The 19,594-nt window shown below is 36.8% G+C and overlaps 2 protein-coding genes across 5 annotated transcripts; both read left to right on the top strand.

Annotated features, from left to right (window-relative positions):
• The first annotated feature begins 195 nt into the window (after nucleotides 1-195).
• LOC104611658 (Syntaxin/t-SNARE family protein) lies at nucleotides 196-8,489 on the top strand. 3 transcript variants are annotated; one of them, XM_010278821.3, is made up of 5 exons: nucleotides 196-706; nucleotides 830-944; nucleotides 1,028-1,666; nucleotides 1,788-1,971; nucleotides 7,889-8,489. In XM_010278821.3, the coding sequence occupies exons 1-5, from the start codon at nucleotides 630-632 to the stop codon at nucleotides 7,927-7,929; spliced, it is 1,056 nt and encodes a 351-aa protein (XP_010277123.1). In that variant the 5' UTR covers nucleotides 196-629; the 3' UTR covers nucleotides 7,930-8,489. The 3 variants fall into 3 exon arrangements, with proteins under 3 accessions (XP_010277123.1, XP_010277122.1, XP_088750228.1); XM_010278820.3 differs by lacking the exon at nucleotides 7,889-8,489 and adding an exon at nucleotides 3,596-5,277 and having other exon boundaries at nucleotides 219-706; XM_088894102.1 differs by lacking the exon at nucleotides 7,889-8,489 and adding an exon at nucleotides 3,599-3,800 and having other exon boundaries at nucleotides 219-706.
• A 3,020-nt stretch (nucleotides 8,490-11,509) lies between these two features.
• LOC104611659 (RING/U-box superfamily protein) lies at nucleotides 11,510-18,678 on the top strand. 2 transcript variants are annotated; one of them, XM_010278824.3, is made up of 4 exons: nucleotides 11,510-11,914; nucleotides 12,002-12,210; nucleotides 17,115-17,305; nucleotides 17,950-18,678. In XM_010278824.3, exons 2-4 carry the CDS (start codon nucleotides 12,016-12,018, stop codon nucleotides 18,404-18,406), a joined length of 843 nt encoding a protein of 280 aa, XP_010277126.1. In that variant the 5' UTR covers nucleotides 11,510-11,914; nucleotides 12,002-12,015; the 3' UTR covers nucleotides 18,407-18,678. The 2 variants fall into 2 exon arrangements, with proteins under 2 accessions (XP_010277126.1, XP_010277125.1); XM_010278823.3 differs by having other exon boundaries at nucleotides 11,996-12,210.
• The last annotated feature ends 916 nt before the right edge of the window (nucleotides 18,679-19,594 follow it).

Genomic DNA, 19,594 nt, shown 5'->3' with positions numbered 1-19,594 from the left:
AAAAGAAGGGAAAGCTACTTTTCATGGTCGATATTGCAACCACGTTACCCATGTTACTGTGAGGACTTATATGATTTTCTTAAATGGGTGACGTGGCTTTGCTATCTACAGTCAAAAGGAGCATTTCCTCTTTTTAGTTTTAATTTTAGAAGGAGCGAAAGATTTTTCAAATTTTACATAATGCTACAAGAAACAAGTCAACAACATGCTATACTACTAATCTGCTTTTATTTCTTCCTTGTAGCTTCGCAGGGGGTTTCACGAGCTCTGCGTCAAAACTCAAAACAAAACCTGGCCGTTGGTGGTCGTGACCCCCTGATCCCATGGTCTAGATGATTCTTCGTTCATGAAAGCTAGATCGAAGCTGCTGCTCCTGCTCGTTTATCTCAAAATCTGCTCTTTCTTTAATCATCGCCCCGTTCCTTAGAAACGCGGAAAACCCTCTTTCTCTTTGTTCCTACGCTACTCATTTATTACTACTATCTTCTCCATCGACTGCCTACAGATTTCCGGCAGAGTTTTTCATAGTAGCAGATAAAAGCTTATAATTTTTGTAGTCTTTCTGACGAAGCATCTATTTATTTATTTATAAAACATTATTATTCGAAGGGAGATTTCTCAGATTTCTGATGGCTTCGAATTTCGACCGGTGGGAGAAGGATCCTTTCTTCTCCGCCGCAGAGGAAGTTCAGGAATCCGCTGACAGGTAGCAGAACTTATAAATTTGGTATTGGGCTTTTAGTTGGGTCTTATTACTTTTTTATTTCTACGATTTCTTCTGCTATTCTTTTTTTTTTTTTTTTCGTTCTAATTTTTCTTCTATTTGAAGGATGGAATCCGCATATAGAACCTGGATCCACGAAACGAAGGAAGCTTCTGGCATGTGTGACTCGGATGAGCTTCGAAGGGATCTACATACAGCCCTTGGCACAGCAAAATGGCAGGTGAATTCCCTATTCCATGGTCTAATTTTTCAAATCAGGGTTTTCGAACGGTCAATTTGATTATTAGGTGTCTTTAATGCTAGCTTGAGGAGTTTGAACGAGCGGTGAGATCGAGCTATCGGCATAGCTCGGCCCAGGATGCAAGAACCAGGCATCGCCAATTCATTGCTGCAATCGAGAGTAAGATTGCTACAGTTGAAAATTCGTTAAAGGAATTGGTCCATGCAGAAGGCAAGTCGTTACCTTGGGTGAGTTTGGATGAAGGAGAACGGGATGAGCTTGCATTGTTTCTATCATCTCCATCTTCACATGGAGACAGGATCCCTGCTACGATCCCTGGCAGGGACGAAGAAGAAGGTGCTCCACCAGGTGTGCGTGGAGAATCACTGCCTGATTGTTCCAAAAATTGGAACCATTCCGCCGATTGTGGCTCACAAGAGACTAAAGACGATAGGTTGCATGGGCATTGGAGAACAACAAGTGCTAGTGCCGACATTGGGTTATGGAAGATTGCAATTGATCACGAAGACTTCCAAAATAGTTCTTTTGATAGACCGCCTGATTTACCCCCTCCTAAGGTGCTTAGTTTCTCTGGGTTCCTAAGGACAATGGAACCTCTCTCCAAACTGAAGTGGACCAAAAATGGTTTTAGGAAATGGAAGTGTGGGGATCGTTATCAAGCAGAAGGTACTTCCCTCTTGCGGTCTGATCAGTTGGGTCGGGTAAGAAATTTTAGAAATGCTGTTATCACATTTGACAATTAGAACTGCAAGTACTCATTTGTTTCATGCTTAATTGGCTTTCGATACTTATAATTCTTTTCCTTGCTTTCTTTTCCCAAAGGGAATTAATGCGTGCTATGAGAGAAGCAAGAGCTGCATTGATGGCTATGATGATTCATATGATAAACAACTCTATGGTTGCTTTGGAGCTGTCCAGAGACAACTACAGCGGTCTCAATATCAGATACAATATGGTCGGCCTATTCAACTGATCATCTGGGTTGCTCTGGCCTTATTCTTGATTGGTGAGTTTAACTGGACTCTAACCACTGTTTAATCAATTAAAGGGGCGTTTGCCGAAATATTTGAAAAAAAAAATATAATCATACATATTAATGAACAGCCCCAAGAGTTCTTTTTCCTGTTGTCTATAAATTCCATTTCCAAAATGATTTCAGACTTTTTCTACTTGAACCACATTGCTACATTTTTGTATTTTCCTCAAAATGTCACCTTAACTTCTGTTGATTCTAGGTTGAGTGATTCAGCTATGTTTGGCATGCTTTCAGAGGATTGATTTTTATGAATTTTGTGATTCTAAGAACCATATTGTAGTTTGAATGTGAAAATTGCTGGAACTAGTTCTTTTTTCTCCTCTGGGCTTCTAAGAATTGATTCTCTGGAGATAGAAAATTTAGCTTCAAAAAAGAATAATTTATTTATCAAAACTCATTTTTTAAGTAGTTATTCATTGGAGCAAAATATTAACCCAACATAGCCTACCGATCAAAACACACACACACAAAAAAAGAATCAATTATAAGCTAAAGGGTTGAAATCATTTGCTATTAATTCCTATGCTTAGTGTGTGATTTGTTGATTTTTTTTTTAATTTTATAATTTAAATTTGAGGTGTCCATAATTTAACAATTGATATGATATTGAACAGAGTGGAATGGCAGAGTGTAGCTGACCCTACATAGTTAGGGAAAGAAATAATTATCTGATAGAAATAAACTGGTCTTCTTAGGAACTTCCCATAAATATCTGATAGAAATAAATTTGGGAAACATACATGGATATACTTTTTTGAAACTGCAGTTGCACAGTTCTTTTTTTCAGTGGGTTGTGATAGAAAATTGAATATTTTACCTTTCAAAAAAGCATTTCCTTTTTCAGTGGGTAGTGATAATGTTTTCTTAGTTTGAATTTCAAATGCTATTGGGATTTTAAAGTGAATGAAGGAAGGATGCAATTTATATCTGGATTGGTGATTTAGTTTTGTTTGATTATGAAATTGACTTGGATAGATAAAAAGGAAGTTCAGCTTAGGATAGGGGAACCATGGGTCAAGGGTCTTGCAGGCCATGTGCAATTATAAGTCAAACAATTTACTCATATTTGAGAGAAGAAAATATGCATTCTATTTAATTGGCAATTTGGATGGATAGGGTGATAGGGTAACAAAGTAAGTAAAGTTGGAAAAGGTATTTCTTGTTAATTCTATCTTTTTAACCCCCAAGGAAGGAAAGAAAGGAAAAAGAAGCCGTTGTTAACAATAGGTTGAAGATGATTCAATCAACTGATCCTGCCTTGTGAATATGATGGGGCATGTGAGAGTGGTGAATGATAAAGAAAACCTTTAAACCTGAAACAGAAGAGATGTAAGAGACAATAATATTCTAATGGCTGCTTGGGTTTATTTTTTTTTTAATCTTGCTTCTATTTTAGCCTGATTGGTCATATATTGAAAGAATGGGGTCATATGACCTTTTCCATTTGTATGATATTGTTCAGTGATATTTTCCCAACCATCAATCCTGCTAATAATGTTGAAGTCACCCTGATTGTCGTTTCTATTAGAAAGTGGAGGATATTATTTGTTTCCTTTAATAAATTAATCAGTTCAATTATTTTTTGATTGCCCAGAAGTGTGTTTGAAGTGTAGAGGTGTATCTGGTGTGTTCTATGTGACCAGCACATTCCAATGAGAATAAGTGCCTGTTTGAGAGGGCTTTCCCCTAATAGTTCTTGGCGTTGCAACTTGCAAGGTGGGACCTTCCCGGACAGCCTATAATCAATATTTAGCGGAAAACCTGGAAAGCCTAATTTTTCTGTCTTTCAGCCCCCAAAAAAAGGCTTTCAGTTGAAGCTCCTTTCAGTGGCTTCTCCAAAGCACTCGAAAGCTTCAGCCCTCCCAAACGGGCCTTCATCTTTATAAGGAAAAATCTATAGGATAGTTTTAAAACCAAAATTGCTGTATGGACAGAGTTCTAGGCAATCAAGAAAATGCTAGTGACAAATAAATTTGGAGATCCAACCTGAATGGCAGTTTTTCCATTAAATCAGCCTACAATGAAACTTGCATAATGAATGGCAATAACCCAGGAAATTGGAATAGTTCCAAAAAAGTGTGGGGTATGAAAACCTTCCAAAGTACGAATATTTCTTATTCTTGCTTCTCAACCTAAAGCTGCCCACACAGAAAATGCTAATTTTGAGAGGGCTGAATATTGATGGTTCCTGTGTGATGTGTGGAGAGTAAGAAGACATAGACCACATTTTTATAAATTTCCCTATTGCTAAACAAGTGTGGGATATTGCTAGACTCACTCCGGATTCCCAATGACATCAACAGTAATATTTGTGATTGGTGGAATCTCATCTCGAGTAATAATGAAATGGATCCGGGTGGCTCCTATAGAAAGGAGAAATTTGTGGTCCTCTAGCAACTTTGGAAGAATTGCAATGAATGTGTTTTTAAAAATAGGAGGTTGCCACCCTCTATTATCATTGAAAGGGCTTATAATACGTTTTTGGATATCAAAGGGGTGAATGGTGGAGATCAAAGTAGTTTGAGAAAGAAGGAAGTTGTTCCTTTAGATGGAATAGTCCTGATTTTGAGGCTATTAAAATTAATTTTGGTGCCTCGTGTATTAATGGGGACTGTTCAGTTGTTTGTGTTTCCAAGGATCACGTGGGTCATATTTTGGATTTCAAGGCTTACAAGCTAGGTAAAACTACAATTAATGTAGCTGAAGCGTGGGCTGTATGGGAGGCCCACAATCTTGGTCTTAACTTTCCTAACAGGTACATCATCATCATCGAAGGTGATTCGAAGCTAGTATTGATAGTCTAAAAAGGATTTCCAGCCCCCCGTGGAGAGTGCGTCCAATTATTGAAGAGTGCAGAGCTTTAAGGGAGAGATTAGAGGGAATAATTGAGTATCAGCACATCTACAGAGAAGGAAATATTGCTGCAAACTGGCTAGTTAACCATGCTCACACCAACGAAGCATCTTTCAGCTCCATTCCTAGGCCTCTAAGTGTAATCGCTTGTTTTGATTTCTGGGGACGTGCTACCCTCGGATTCTGGTTCTATAAAAAAAAAATCAAGAAAAAACGTGTTACATAAAATGAGAATAGTTGAGATGAGGATGCTGAGATAAATGAGCAAGACTAGAAAGGACAGAATCACGAGTGTACTAGTTAGGGCTTGGGAGTAGCTCCAATTAGTGAAAAGATGATAGAAAGTCAACTAAGATGTTTTGTCATGTGCGTTGATTCACCAATGGGAAAGAGTGCATTTATGCAAGCAGAAGGTTCTAAAAGAATGGAATGACATTTTCTCTAAGCAGTGAACAGAGTGGAATGACAACAATATTCATGTAGCCAACCTGTTATAATTCGGACAAAGCTTATTTAAATCTATTTGGACTAAGAAGGTTCTAAAAAAGAGCAAGGAATGCCGAAGAAAAAGCGGAAAAGTACGGATAGGGTCAATGCAGATTTCTGAATTTTATTACAAACCTATAAACATTTTAAATGTCAAATACCCTCATTCTATGCCCCAATGTCTGTCTGTAAATTGGCATTAATTCCGAATTGGCATTTACCCCAATTGTACTTTGGGCCTAAAAATTCTAACTCGGGGCTGAATGATTCTCCTAAAAAAAAGTGGTCCGAAGTGGTGAAAAATGATTCAAGGATTTATAATCTGAAACAAAACATGTTTTGACAGAGCACGATGGTGGGACAGTATTTGTGTAACCGACCTTAATGGTCGGGGTTCAAGCTAATTTGAGTTGTATATTTCCATTGGTTAACAAAATACAGAAAAATTGTCAATAGATAAAAAGATTGAGATCAAGGTACCATTTCTTGGTGCAATAGAAAAATCTTAGAGCTGATTAGCATGAGAACATGGATTTTGGGTCTGGTAATGGCCACTTAATGCCAAAAATGCTGGGGACGGGGCATATCCAATCTATCCTTCCCAAGATCCTGAACAGTTAACTGGGACTAGCATTGCGTAACAACCCTTGAAATCAGCAGATAAAATGAACATGACTTCGATTTATTTATTTACTTTTGGGGGGGGGGGATTTTACATTTTTTAGTATTAGAGATTAAGTCGTCTGTTTCAATAAGCACAAATAAATAAACCAAGAAGGTTGTTACTTTATCTTGATGATTCTCTTAATTAATTAAGAGCTGGTTAAGTATATGCGAACATCTAGAAATAAGAAAATGACGCTGTCAGAAACATGCTATAGTTTTCAAGGCACTAAAGTGAGGTTAGGAAACAGGGGGAGGGGTGGCTTGTCTTCTGGTTGCTTTGGTGATGGATTTTTCTTTTGAATAAATACATGAATCTTAGGGTAGTTTCCTAAGTTCCGCAGCAAGCACCAACCATAGAAAATTAACATATTAATGAAAGAAAGAAAAGAAATTTCAGAGAATAAAAGGGCTGAGACAGTCACAGGAGAATTTTTTTTTTTTAAGTTAACTGATGGAATGTTAACAGAGGGGAGTCTTTGTTGGAATCCAAAAGTTTAAGGGGTGTAATTGCCACTATCCCCAAAATATAGGGTAATAATTTAAAATTTACCCTAAAAATAAAGTAGTATCTTAATTTTATCTCACAAACTGAATAGTTAGTTTAATAATGTCCGTTAGGGGTGTTCACAATCCGGTTTAGTGCGGTTTAGAGAAGATTTGAGACTAAATCAGTAAATTACGGTTTGAAAATTTCTCAAACCAAACCAAACCGTTTTGGCGTAGAAATTAAACCAAACCAAACTATTATTACGGTTCTTTGATATGGTTTAGGGAACTTTGGACCATTCTTTGATTCCATTGGAAAGCTCAAATAACTCTTAAAAATTAAAACTTAAAACTTTATTTTATTATAAAATAAATGAGTTTATTATATATTTATAATTTTATACACTTGGTTTAGATATATTATATTATATATAATATTTATACATCATAATTTATATAATTATATATGAATGTTTATAGATATTTGTGTTATATATAATTTTGGCTTATGGTTTATGGTTTGGTTCGATTTATAAATTCCAAGAAACCAAACTGAAACCGCAAACTATAATTTAGCAAAATATAAAATCGAATCAAACCACTTTCATGTACAGGTCGAACCAAACTGCAAATTTGGTTTGGTTTTGCAGTTTGAACCAATCAACCAAACACTAAACACCCCTAGTGTTTATTTTATTATTACAATCTAGAAAAATTAAGAAAAAGTAAATAATAGTACCATGCACAAAGTATCTTGACGATTAAGCAAGGTCACCCTCCATGGGCGTTTTGTCACCTAGACATCGCCTTCACAACTATGAAACAGGTATAGTTCAGAAATTGGAGTATCCTTGTTACATAAACATCGCCTTGACAACTATGATGCAAGCATGTTTCAGAAATTGGAGTATCCTTGTCACAGAGTTCCCTGATATCTGGGGTAACTTGCATAGAGAAGCATCAATGTACCTGGTCCAGTAAACTGTAATCAGCAGTCAGCACCTATATAACTCAGATTATACAATTGGTAATTGGTGATGATCTTCGTTTCGAATACTCTTTCTACTGATCATGATGTATCCTGAAAAGCTAATAGGTGGGACCTTAACAAAGTAATAAACCAACATGCAGTGAATGAACTTAAATCAGTCCACAAGCTGGAGACAGCGTTTACCAATTAATGATTTTTGCAAAGAAATATAGTCTGTAAACCTCCCGAGTATTTCGAGAGGCCCAAAGTATAGGAAGTTGTTAGATCTATTTTTAACTATTTAAAATAGCTTCTTGTATTCAAGTATTGAAGTGAACATAAAACTAGGTTGGTGTTTTTAATTACTCTAATCATAATCTTTGTTTTGTTTAATTTGAGCTTATAATGTTCTGTTTATGTTTACAGCCTTATTTGCTTTGAGTGCAATCTGTGGCAGTAGTAGTTGAACATTCTTTTCCTGGTGGCCAATGGAGGTTTACACTTGTTTTCTTGCATGCAATTTCATGTTCACACTTGCTTGAAAGAATCTTTGGACAAGGCACGTTATTGGAAACGTGTTAATGTGGCCTTCATTTATATTGAGCAAAGGAGACAAGCGACAGTAGTACTCGAACAGTGATCTTGGGCCAAAGATTGTTTTGTCTTTCTTGTGCTTGGCAGATGTGTAACTTGAGCTTTTTGCTGGAAGAAGCACTTGTGCACTGTGATGAACCAAGCATGTAAATTTTTTTTTTCACTTTTTTATGTTTTGATTCTCATTTATTTTTTCTTTTGTACTTTGTATCATCACAACATGGTAAAACTTAGAAGGGAAGGCATTAGAGTTGGCTACAAGTAGTTGATTCAGATTTCAGAAAAACGGTAGAGGAGAAATATTTTCCTCGATGCAATTTGACAAATCTTGGGAACTCATCACTCAAGCATGTAATCTTCACTGTATGCTTTGTATGATGATGCCTTTGATTTTTCTAATATTATAATGATGGCGGTCGGCGGTCCTTAGTTATGTTGTTTATTGTCATTTATTATTTAAAAGTAGGATCCGCCTTTTTTTTTTTCTCTTTGATCGGTAGTTCTCATTGGTGTGTAAATACAAAAATGATTGGTATAAATGCAAATATGTTTGATTGAAGAAAATGTAAAGTTGGATTAGTTTTATAATAATAATTTTGTATTCTTGCTCAATGATTTTTAACTGTGATATGTTAAATGTATAAACATGAACCTTAAGATTAGAATATATTCTTTTGATATTAATTAACTTTGACTGAAAAGTTTGTATTTATTTTAAATGCAATCATGCCTTAAATCTGTTTTTACAGGCATTTTCAAACATAAATATACTCTTACCAAACACTAGCAATAGGGCTGAAAAAGGATCCAGATCCGGATGGATTGTTTCGGAAGAGTTCTCCCAATTATATGGTTTCGTAGTTTTTCGTCATTAAATGTTAATATTATTTACTTAAGCCTTTAACCTTTAAGTTTGAGACGTCATTAAATCGTAATATTATTTAATTAAATGCTTATTTCAGTTACTTTTAATTAAGACATTTAATTTGTCATTAAATATTATTTAAGTCAAATAATTTGTTAAAAAATTATAAACTAAAGGTAACATGTTTCAAACCCTAGTCATTTGCTTATGATAATAATTAATTAACCATTATGGCAACTTTAATTACTTATCATAACAACATGTTTTTTATGCATAAAGTAATCTTTCTTGCCCTTTCTTGCCTTGGTAGATGTTTCCCAACAATTGTTAAAATTTGACTATTAAAATTTATATAATAATAAGATTAGTATCAATTATATTTATTTATTAAAAAAGAAGGTATATATATTAACTTGTATTCATAATAAATATTATCTAAATCTACATATATAATAAATATTAATTAATAAGTGGTTTCTAAAAAATATTAGTATATATGTTTTTTATGTTTAAATAAATTAGTTATAAACTTATAATATTGTTGTTAATATTTTTTAATGATTCTTTTAGGATTTTCTAACATATCTATGACTTTATGCATATCTTGATTTTTCATCGGTATCTATACGTTTCCAAAGTGTATCTCAATATATCTCTTAAAATTACCTTTTCCGATACACCTTACATTTAGGGGTGTCAATTGGACTAGATTTGGTCCAATCTAGTCCAAACCAATGTGAGTCCATTACAAATGGACCTGGTCCAATATAGTCCAATTAATATTTTGGACCACTTTGGACCGGTTCAAAGACTGTTCAATCTGTTCGAATTCTTGTTAATTTAGATTGGTTTCAACTCAAACCTGGTCCATGGACGCTTATGCTCTTATATTCTATCAATGGACCAAATATTGGTTCAATCCAATATAAAATCATTATAGATGAACCAGGTCCAATCCAATATGTCATATTGGTTCGTCCATTTCGTCCAAATTCATTGTCTTATTGGTCCGTCCAATCCATCCAAATGGATTTTGATTTGGATGGAGTCCAACCCAAAATCGGTCCATTGACACTTCTACTTACGTTTCTGATAATTGTGAATCCCATCAGATTTGAAGACCTTGGATTCAAATTTGAATCCTAATAAAGTAGTGTAAATATAATGTGCTGTATTTATTATGTATATAAATTTATATATAATAATATAATGTATAAAAATATTTTTATAAAATTAAATATAATTATATAAAATTTATATATTAAAATTAATAAATATTATAATATAATTGAATTCAGATTTTAATCGGATCAGATATAGCTAAATCCAAATTCAATCCGACTATTAATCAAATATAGATTCTAAAATCCAAATCCGATTTGATTACATAAATACATCTAAATCTAAGATAATTGGATTGGATGTTGGATTGGGTCACAGATTTTCAGATATTGACAAGCCTAATTAGCAAAATTAATCAGACTAAATATGTGTTGAACCAACATTTGCACTCTTCTCAAATGGAGTTAAGTTCTAAATAATTGGCCAATTTTGGGTAGTTGATCCGTGCAAAACCTTTATTCAAAATTTTGGGTGATATTTTACTATTTTGAAAATTTCATTTGGACTACACAATAGGGATAGTCCATCTCTCAAACCCATAACCCCCAACTGTGTGGGGTGTCAATTAGACTGGACCAATCCAATATAGTCCAGTGTGATGTGAGTCCATTACAAATAGACCAAGTCCAATCCAATCCAATGAATATTTTGGATCAGTCCCATTCAATGTCTAGGCCGCCTAATCTATTCAAATTCGCTTTAATTTAGATTGGGTTCAACCCAAACCTGGTCCATTGATATCCATATTCTTATCTTATATCAATGGATCAGATATTCATTTAATATCTAATAAATATTTTGGGCTAAATTGATCCAATCCAATATGTCTTGTTAGTCCATCCAATCTATCTAAATTGATTTTGGATTGAATGGGATCCAGTCCAAAACCGGTCCGTTAACACCCTTAGGTGTGCAGACAGGATTTGATCTCAGTCTGATCTTATCAACTAACCAATTGGCACCATGCAAATGAAGAACTCAAGTTATTGAACTTCACTACTTGATTTAAATAAACTAAGGCAGTATTTGTAAAGGTTTTCTTATCTTTCCTTTCATTTTCTTACTTTTTCCTTCAAATCAAACATAAAACTCCAGTTGGAAGGAGCGTAAAACCTTATATTTTATATTGTTTTGTATATATTTATACAGTAAAAAATACATATTTGTATTTGTATTCCCTCCTAAGCCTAAGTGAATAAATAAGATTTCTCGTGTTATAATATCGTTAAAGCCTTGTTGGACCTTGGTCCAAACATGTTACATGTACGTGGTATTGGCTCAGCCCAAGCCCGATTTATCCATTGGATGGGTTGGGCTAGATTAACTCGCTCAAACCAGATCCAATCCCCGAGTCCAAGGTTGTGAACGCTGTCTCTAGTCTATAGACCATAATGCGGTCAAAGTCCACAGAAACTGTTGCGAAGATTCATATTAAAGACTTGAGATGAGAATTCAATTGACACTCACGGTTTCCGGTTTCGTTATCCATCCAATTCCAGATCCATTTCCATCTATTGGTCAAGACTTGTAAAAGACTTAAAAGAGGAGAGAGGATAGTGATAGTGAATAGTGATTGATATCTGCACGTTCACGCGAAACGGCAGTCTCATCTCATCATATTCTTGCTTGCTGCGTTGCTTACATCAACTTTTCTTTGGGTCCGACGTGTCCTTACGGTCTCAACTTTGCGTTTCTGTTCTCCACCGCTTCAAATTGAATTTTCAATTCATCGTTCACTCTTCTTCTTCTTCTTCTTCTTCTTCTTCTTTAAATTAACTTTTCCCACCTTACTAACTCTATTCTCAATTTTGAACTCTCCCTCCCTTCTATCCGTCTGTCCTGACTTGTTCGGTTCGTTGGTTGCTCTGAAGGTGGCTCCTAATCTTCGCCCTTCGTTTTTCCCATTTTCATTTTCTGAAAATAATATTATGTTGATTCTGTGGTGCCGGTAGGAGCAGAGAAGGGATTTTGCATGACGAGTGCTTCGGAGCTTTTCTATGTCCGCAGGTCTCGCGCAGGCCGAAATACCACTGAATTAGGGCTCTTTTCCGCTACCGATCGAAATCTCCACCAGAACCGTCGCCATACTTACCAACGCAGCGACGACTGCGATCCGTTACGGCGATCTTCGCATGTCAGGCATCTCTGTTCTCCTGGATTTCATACGGTCAGATAAACTAATTTCTCTAATTTTCTTTTCTTTTCCTTTTCTTGTTCTATGTATCAATGGTCCTTTTCTTTTACATGTAATACGGAATATATTATCTTTTTATTTGAATGCGAAAATCCTAGATTAAATGAGATTTCTTCCCTAAACATGTTGTGTATTTCTAATGGCTTCGGTTTGTCAACCATTTCTCTTTCCAGATACATTTCGGTTTGTCAACCATTCGGTTTGAATGCGAAAACCCTAGATTAAATGAGATTTCTTTATTTTAAGATTAAAAACGTTCTTTGTGTCCCCTTCACATGATAAAACTTTCATCATTTTTCTAGTTCTTTGGGGTTAAGAAAGCAACGCGTCCATTATTGTAGAATGACTTGTAGCAGCTAATAGCCATCTTATCAACCTTGCCCTTGTTGTGGTGCTGTCAGCAACATATATTGTATCTCTGACTGAATTTAAGATGCCCACTTCATTAATTAAAAGAAAAGAAGGATTATGGATACAAGAGGGGAGATAAAATATCTTAGCTCCCCAAAAACTGAATACAAAGAGAAAAAATTAAAGACTAGCCCAAAAAACAGACTCCCTATTCACCCCTTGCTTGGCCAGCCCATCGCAAATGAGTTGGCACTCCTTTTCACTCAACTGTATTGTATCTCAATGTCCCTACATAACCACAAGAACTGCTTCTTTAAATTGTTATAGTTCCACAATCCGCTGTCCTCTTTCTTCAGCCAGCTAACCACCACCTTCGAATCACCTTCTAGGATCAAATGACTGATATTTAATTCCTTTGCTCTACAAATTCCTTCAAGCGCAGCAAGGATCTCAGTCCTAAGAGAGTCACCTTCTCCAATAGGGCCAGAGAACAAAGCAATAACAATCCCTTCCTCATTCCTGAAGACTCCTCTAATCCCTGATGGCCTTGGGTTCCCTACACTATTGCCATCAAAATTCAACTTTATAACACCCAATGGGGGGGGGGACCAAGAGGGACAAAGAGTCCTCTTGCACCTAGCAGTGGAAGCAATCTCTTTTCAATTTCTTTGTAAGTCATCCATAGGAAAGTCTAAAAACAACTCTAAAGATTTTAGCCAGTGGATAGCCCTTAGAAGGAATAGGTCTAACAGTTCTTCCAGGGTTCTTTCCTTGTCTGAAAAAATATGTGAGTTTCTTTCTTCCCACAATGACCAGCACACAGCTGCCCTAATACTCCTCCACATAGTCTTCTCTCGCTTCTTAGGCCATTGGAAAAAAGAGGGAGAGAACAAACTTTGAATACTCTCAGGCGGATTCCAAGAACACCCAAAGCGGGAGATAACCCACTCCCACACAGTTTTAGCAACCTTACAATAGACCATGAGGTGGTAGCCGGATTCCCTATCAGCTTTACAAAGAGCACATCTATTAGGAAGTAGACAATAATTGGGTCTCTTTCTCTGGAGTAGGTCAAATGTGTTTATTCTTTCTAGGAACATTTTCCAACAAAAAAAACCAACCCAAGGAGGAATAGCCGGAAATGACAACCCAAAAGGGCTCACTCTCATATTCGTTGCTCCATCTCCTTAAATTTAAGGGCTTTGGTTTGTCAACCATTTCTCTTTCCAGATACATTTCTTTCTGTCATTTAAATGCATTTTTTTCCTTGATACTTTGGTGAGTGTGCAACAATTCATAAGTAAATGAAGTACCATGAAAGGTCTAGTTTTTGACTTATGTTCAACTCAACTTAATTAATCCTAATCCAGACTATTCTGGAATAGGAACTTCTATGAACTGAGTTCTTCTATTGGCCAAATAAGACATCAGTTTGATCAAATTGTGATGCCATGGATTGTTCATCAGTGGTATGTTCTGTTGGAACTATTCCTCATAAAAGGTCCAAATTCAATAAACATTAGCTCTATAAAACAAAATCTAAGAATTGAAATTTAATCATCAGATGAGGTTTAGTGAATCAGTTTAGCACTTGTAGTGATTTGGAATTAATGCACTAATGAAAGTTCTAAATAGAAACTTCTATCTAGGTCACAGCTTGGCTCTAACTGAAAATTTGTCATGATTTTGATATTTCCAATTGGAATATAAAAAATAATTTTAATTGGAATGTTAAGTATCATTTGGGTTAAACACTTTGCTACTTTGAAATGTTTAACAGACTTTAATTGGAATGTTAAGGGTTGACAGACTGTATTTTTTATAGTAAAAAGAAAAATTCTATTAAAACAGAAGAAAAGATTACATTCTGAGGTCAAGGTAATGCCATGGGATGGATTAATCAAACAAAACCTAAACAGCAATCTAGACTTACAAATCCAATGCAATATGGAATCCTCGTCCACAATCCAAGCTATTATCTTGGAAAGAAAATTGGAAAGACCAACACCCATACTGCCACTGACTTTCCACTGAATGCCACCACTTCTCAATGGATCAGTGCAAATTCACAAACAACCTTCTTATCCTTCTTTCCAATTAATGCATCATCCAGTAAGGGTGAAGCAACTCCACACAATCTTGACCAACCAACTTCCTTTATGCAAAGGCCAAGAAGAAAAAAAGCATGAAAGTTTGATTTCACCACTCTGCTGCCAAAACCCCAAATTTCGAGTTTTTATCTTGCCACAAACCTTTCTATCTTTGACTCCTGTATCACCCCCACCTCTGATTTAATGTGTCTTATTACACACCTCACCATTAACCACAGCCCTTCAACTAGCCTTCCTCAACCCCTTTATAACCAACTCAGAAAATTCATCTCCCACCCTTGATCTCTCTACCCCACTCAACTCCTCTGGACAGTGAACACCAAAACCCCTCATTTTTCCCTCTCAAAAATTTCTTCTTGCATTATCTGTAGGAACCTATGTGTAGCTCCAATAGGTGATAAAATGAGAGACAGTAGACTAAGATGGTTTAGGCATGTGCATAGAAGACCACCAATTGCACCAGTTAAGAAGTGATTTATTACACATTGAAAGGGCTAGAAGAGCTCGGGGTAGACCAAAAAGGACATGGGTAGAAATAGTAAGAAATTATTTAAGCACTGGATTTGGCTTTTAAAGGGATTGGCAAAACAGGATTCATGTAGCTGACCCTATTTAGTTGGGATAAGGCTTGGATGATGATGATGATGGCTTCTCCCACATCCCAAATCTCACCCCCTCAATTAATTTCTTTTTTTTTTCCTCTCTTACTTTTTTTCAAAATGTTCAAAGGCTTTCCTTGCAAAGCCTTCACCTCCCCAAAAGAACAGACCAAGTGCTTTTCCCATTGCCACCACCCTCTCCAACCTTGGAATTTGCAATTTCTAAGGCCCCTTCACCACCCTTCCCCTTTGTCTCTTCCTTATCCCCCCTTTCAACCTCACCAATCTCTGCCCCTTCTCGTCAGCAGCACCTTCAGACAAATTCAGCAAGAATCTTCTCTTTTTTCTATTATAAACTCTGTTATGAAGATTATGCCCTTTCGTCCCATTAGAATTCTTCCAGTTTGCTTCAACTCCCCTCACCCCCCCTCCCCCTTCTTCTCCCACTTCACTTCCTTACTAGATTCATTCCAACCCTCAGTACGAGGCATAGGATCTGGACTTACCTCATTACTAAGAAGACCGGTTTCAGCAATGTCGCTTGTGTCACCCAATCCCTTCTCTGAATTAACCTCCTCAACTATCTTTGTCACAACCTCCACCCCACTCGCCAAGATGCCATTGAGAGATGCATGATGTTCATTGCGAAAGCTGCGATCACCTTTCCTTTTCTCCCTTTTCTTCAGCACTGTCTTCTTCTTCCTACCTTTCTACAAACCCAAACCCATTTCTCCTCGACACTATTCCTACCACTAATTGAATCCTTTGCCCCAAAAGATTTTTTCTCCACTCTTAGTAACTTACCCCTCCCTCTTAAAACCCTCAACTTCTTCCATCAGCCGTTTCCTTTCAAAACTTTGTTTTGTTTTTCTTCTTGAAATGGTCCCCACTCAGGCCTCTCGACTCCCTATTACCCACTACTGCTTGTTCCCCTTCTATTGAAATCTTCTCATTTGACTTTTGATCTGCTCTCTCACTGCCCTCACCCCTGACGTGTCCCTCTCGATGTAAATCCAATTCAAAATTTTCCTTCGAACTTCTTACTTTACCCTTCGAACATGCCACCTTCGATTGACTCTTCATCTCCCTACCTCCTCCGTTCTGTAACTCTGGTTCTTTTCACTATCCCTCCCCCCCCCCCCATCCCCCACCAGCTTATCCAAATCAACCTCTTCACCAGGCTCTTTCATGTTTGCCCTCAAGAAAGTCCCGTCTTCTTGTTCTAAAATTAATCTCCACTTCCACAAATATTCTAGTCATGTCCAACCTTTCCCAAATCCTATCCCTATCATCATATTTTAGGAACTTCCTGCAATGATCCCTGATCTCCATAAAGGTAAGTATACTCCATGCGTGAAGGGGGATACCTATCACTCCTTACCACACCACCCTTCTTCTTGCTTCCCTAATTTCTGCTGCTTCTGGGAACCACCAACTTAACCGAAGGTCGTATTATCTCACCTTCGATATCTTTATCTCCATAATCCTCTCTGCTCCTCTACTATAGAACAAAATGAACAGAAGCAGCCCACCATTTAACTTCCTCACACCCATCAGACAATCCTTCCCCCATTCAAGAGATGCCCATGCTTCAACCTTCCCAACTTCAGGATCCATCCCCAAAAACCTCCCTACTAGGCTAGCATGCAGCACCTGCATCCTCGTATCCATCTTCCCAACTCTCCTCACTTCAACACACACCACTGCCACCTGCATCCTCTCATCCATCAACAAATGAAATCATGATCACGATATATCTCTGGTTGCTTATGAGATGGTTACTACTGCCCTCACCATTGGCATTTTGTATCCTCAGGGGCGAGAAGCTTCTAGGATCAACCATGGTGGTAGCCAATCTGGTACAGGCAACAGCACTGGTACAGAAACTTCAAGTAGAAGAACCGACAGATTGAGATTCTCTAGTGGCAACAGACTTCCTGGAGCTGTAATACAGGCAAGGGAAAGACTCCTTGAGAGATTGAGAGGTGTATCTCTTTCTGGAAACAGGTTAAAACTCATGTCCATGCATTCATGTGGATTTGCTAAGATGTTTCACGAAATTCTGTTTTATATCTCTTGCAACTTTGACATAAAATGCATTTTTTATCAACTTCGAGTTAACTTTGTGTTAGCTGAGTAAACAGGTTACTCATTTATAAAAAAGAAAAAGAAAAAAAGGGAAACAGGTATACTCACTTGCTCAGTATAAAATCTGTTGCCCATGTAGATCAACCACTTGCTGTTCAGCAAGAATGGTGGCGTTAGAGATGACATTGCTAGCCAATTACAGTGTAGGTGTAAGTAGTTATTGTCATCCATATACGTAATATCAGTACAACTCTGATGGCATCGTTTATTTTTTTTTTGTTCATTTTCTTCCTGATTGATTCATAGATGTTAAATGAAATCGGATTTGGTCCTCACAGTCCCTTGCAACTGTGAGCTGTGCACTGGGAATATCTCCCATTGAAAAAAATACACCAAGTATGGAGATGTTCCCAATGCACGGTTGCGGTTGCAAATGGCTGAGGACCAAATCCGATCTCATGTTAAATGTGCCCTTCTTGGTTTACATGTATGTAGACTCTTAGGTATCAGTTCAGGTGAAGACCTGTTTCTTCTAATTTTCGTTTTTGGGACTCTAATTCTAGGCAAAGCAGGGGTGGATCAACACCAAGCATTTCTTGGGATGAATTTGCATCCAGCGATGACTGGGATACTGAAATTCCAAGGGAATGGTTACCAGGCAGTGCCTCACTTGGTGGACCAACTGCTCAAGTGGACGCATTGTCATCCACGCAAGGCATGAACCAGAAGAAGCCAGCAGGACTCAGCCGAGAGGAGATTGACTGTTTGCACAGGGAGATCTTCAGCTATACTGGCAAAGGCCCATTGGATGCAACGCTAAGGCCAACAAATGAGTGTAGCATATGCCTGGAAAGGTTTCAAGGAGGAGACTGGTTAATTAGCCTACCCTGTGAGCATAGGTTTCACTCGGCGTGCTTAGATCCCTGGGTGCAAATTTGTGGGGATTGCCCATACTGTCGAACGGCAATTGTTGTAGGTCATCACCAAATGGGGATCAAGAAACCATTAAATCCTCACTGAGATGTTTTTGTAACTTAGTTTTTGTATCAATTCGGGTCTCTTTTAGTGGGAGAGAATAGGACAGTCTGTAAGGAAATTTACTAAAGTTTGTTGTCGATATGAAGGACATATATTTGTGTTTTGTCTGCAAGAAGTGGAAATAACGGTGGTGATATATTTGGCATCGATGCTGAGAAAATGGTGTTACTGATATGTGGGTTGGAAGTACCGGTATTGGTACCTATTATAGGAAGTTCACATTAGTATCACATCATGTTCTGTTGGTAGCAAAATCTGGTGTTGCTCTAAATCACAATTTTTCAATTTTCAAGGCATATTAGCGTTTTTTAGAACAGTTTTTTTCTGACATGGTGCTGATGTGTTACTGGCATAGATGCCAAACAAACGTGAAGGATAAGAAAAGTTGAGAGCTTTTTGGAGTTTCACATTGTGCATTGTTGTCTCGTTCTGCATATGCAATTGGATTAAAATCAATACTACCATCGTGAATTCATGATTATTAGTTCTATATATCTATCTTTTCGTAATATATATGTCTCGCAAAAATATGATACTGGAAGAATTTTGATAAATAACAATAATAGTCTGATAGGGAATTTGGAGGATTTTCGTTATTTTTGAAAGAATAAGGTGCTGTTTGGTAGTTTTTTTAAAGTATTTTCATGCTTTCGAAAATATGAAAGGATGAAGAATACATGTTCACGAAAAGCATTAACTCGCTTTCCATACTTAAGTATTTTTTGGTCCCAAAATAATTAAGACTTTTTAAAGCATGCATCAACTACATATGTGATATTTAAATTTTTGTCACATGTTAGTTAAATCGGAGCTCATGCTGAAATTATTAATTCTCTTTCATTAGTGTCCTCCACACCACATGTTAATCTGATTTCAAAATAATTTATTCGTTTTTTTTTATAAATAACAAATATTCCATAAACCGTTTTTGGTTGGACTTGTGGGACTGAAGTGTACTTGTACAAAGTCAAAAACTAAAAATCAAAAACGTTAACAAGGATGGAAGAGTTAATTAAGTAAGAAGCAACGCCACGTATATCATAAGTTCCTAAGTTTTTACCACCTGTCTATGACATCTAACAAGATTTATTGATATTTGAAAAGTGTGGAAAACAGACAGCACATCCGCACAAAAAACGTGCTAGTGTTATAATGTGGTGAAGATACGCG

The sequence above is a fragment of the Nelumbo nucifera genome, chromosome 1 (genome assembly GCF_055504915.1).
Source record: "Nelumbo nucifera cultivar China Antique chromosome 1, China Antique-T2T, whole genome shotgun sequence".
Lineage (NCBI taxonomy): Eukaryota > Viridiplantae > Streptophyta > Magnoliopsida > Proteales > Nelumbonaceae > Nelumbo > Nelumbo nucifera.
The sequence above is the reverse complement of the archived record's forward strand: the minus strand, read 5'-3'. Positions and strand labels throughout refer to the sequence as shown.

Excerpts from the sequence above, each read along its gene's own strand:
- LOC104611658 (XM_010278820.3), top strand. The coding sequence starts at position 630 with ATGGCTTCGAATTTCGACCGGTGGGAGAAGGATCCTTTCTTCTCCGCC. Across the intron at positions 707-829 it reads GTTCAGGAATCCGCTGACAG|GATGGAATCCGCATATAGAA; the intron begins GTAGCAGAACTT and ends TTCTATTTGAAG. Across the intron at positions 1,972-3,595 it reads TCTGGCCTTATTCTTGATTG|AAGTGTGTTTGAAGTGTAGA; the intron begins GTGAGTTTAACT and ends TTGATTGCCCAG.
- LOC104611659 (XM_010278824.3), top strand. The coding sequence starts at position 12,016 with ATGACGAGTGCTTCGGAGCTTTTCTATGTCCGCAGGTCTCGCGCAGGC. Across the intron at positions 12,211-17,114 it reads GTTCTCCTGGATTTCATACG|GGGCGAGAAGCTTCTAGGAT; the intron begins GTCAGATAAACT and ends TTGTATCCTCAG. Across the intron at positions 17,306-17,949 it reads GTATCTCTTTCTGGAAACAG|GCAAAGCAGGGGTGGATCAA; the intron begins GTTAAAACTCAT and ends CTCTAATTCTAG.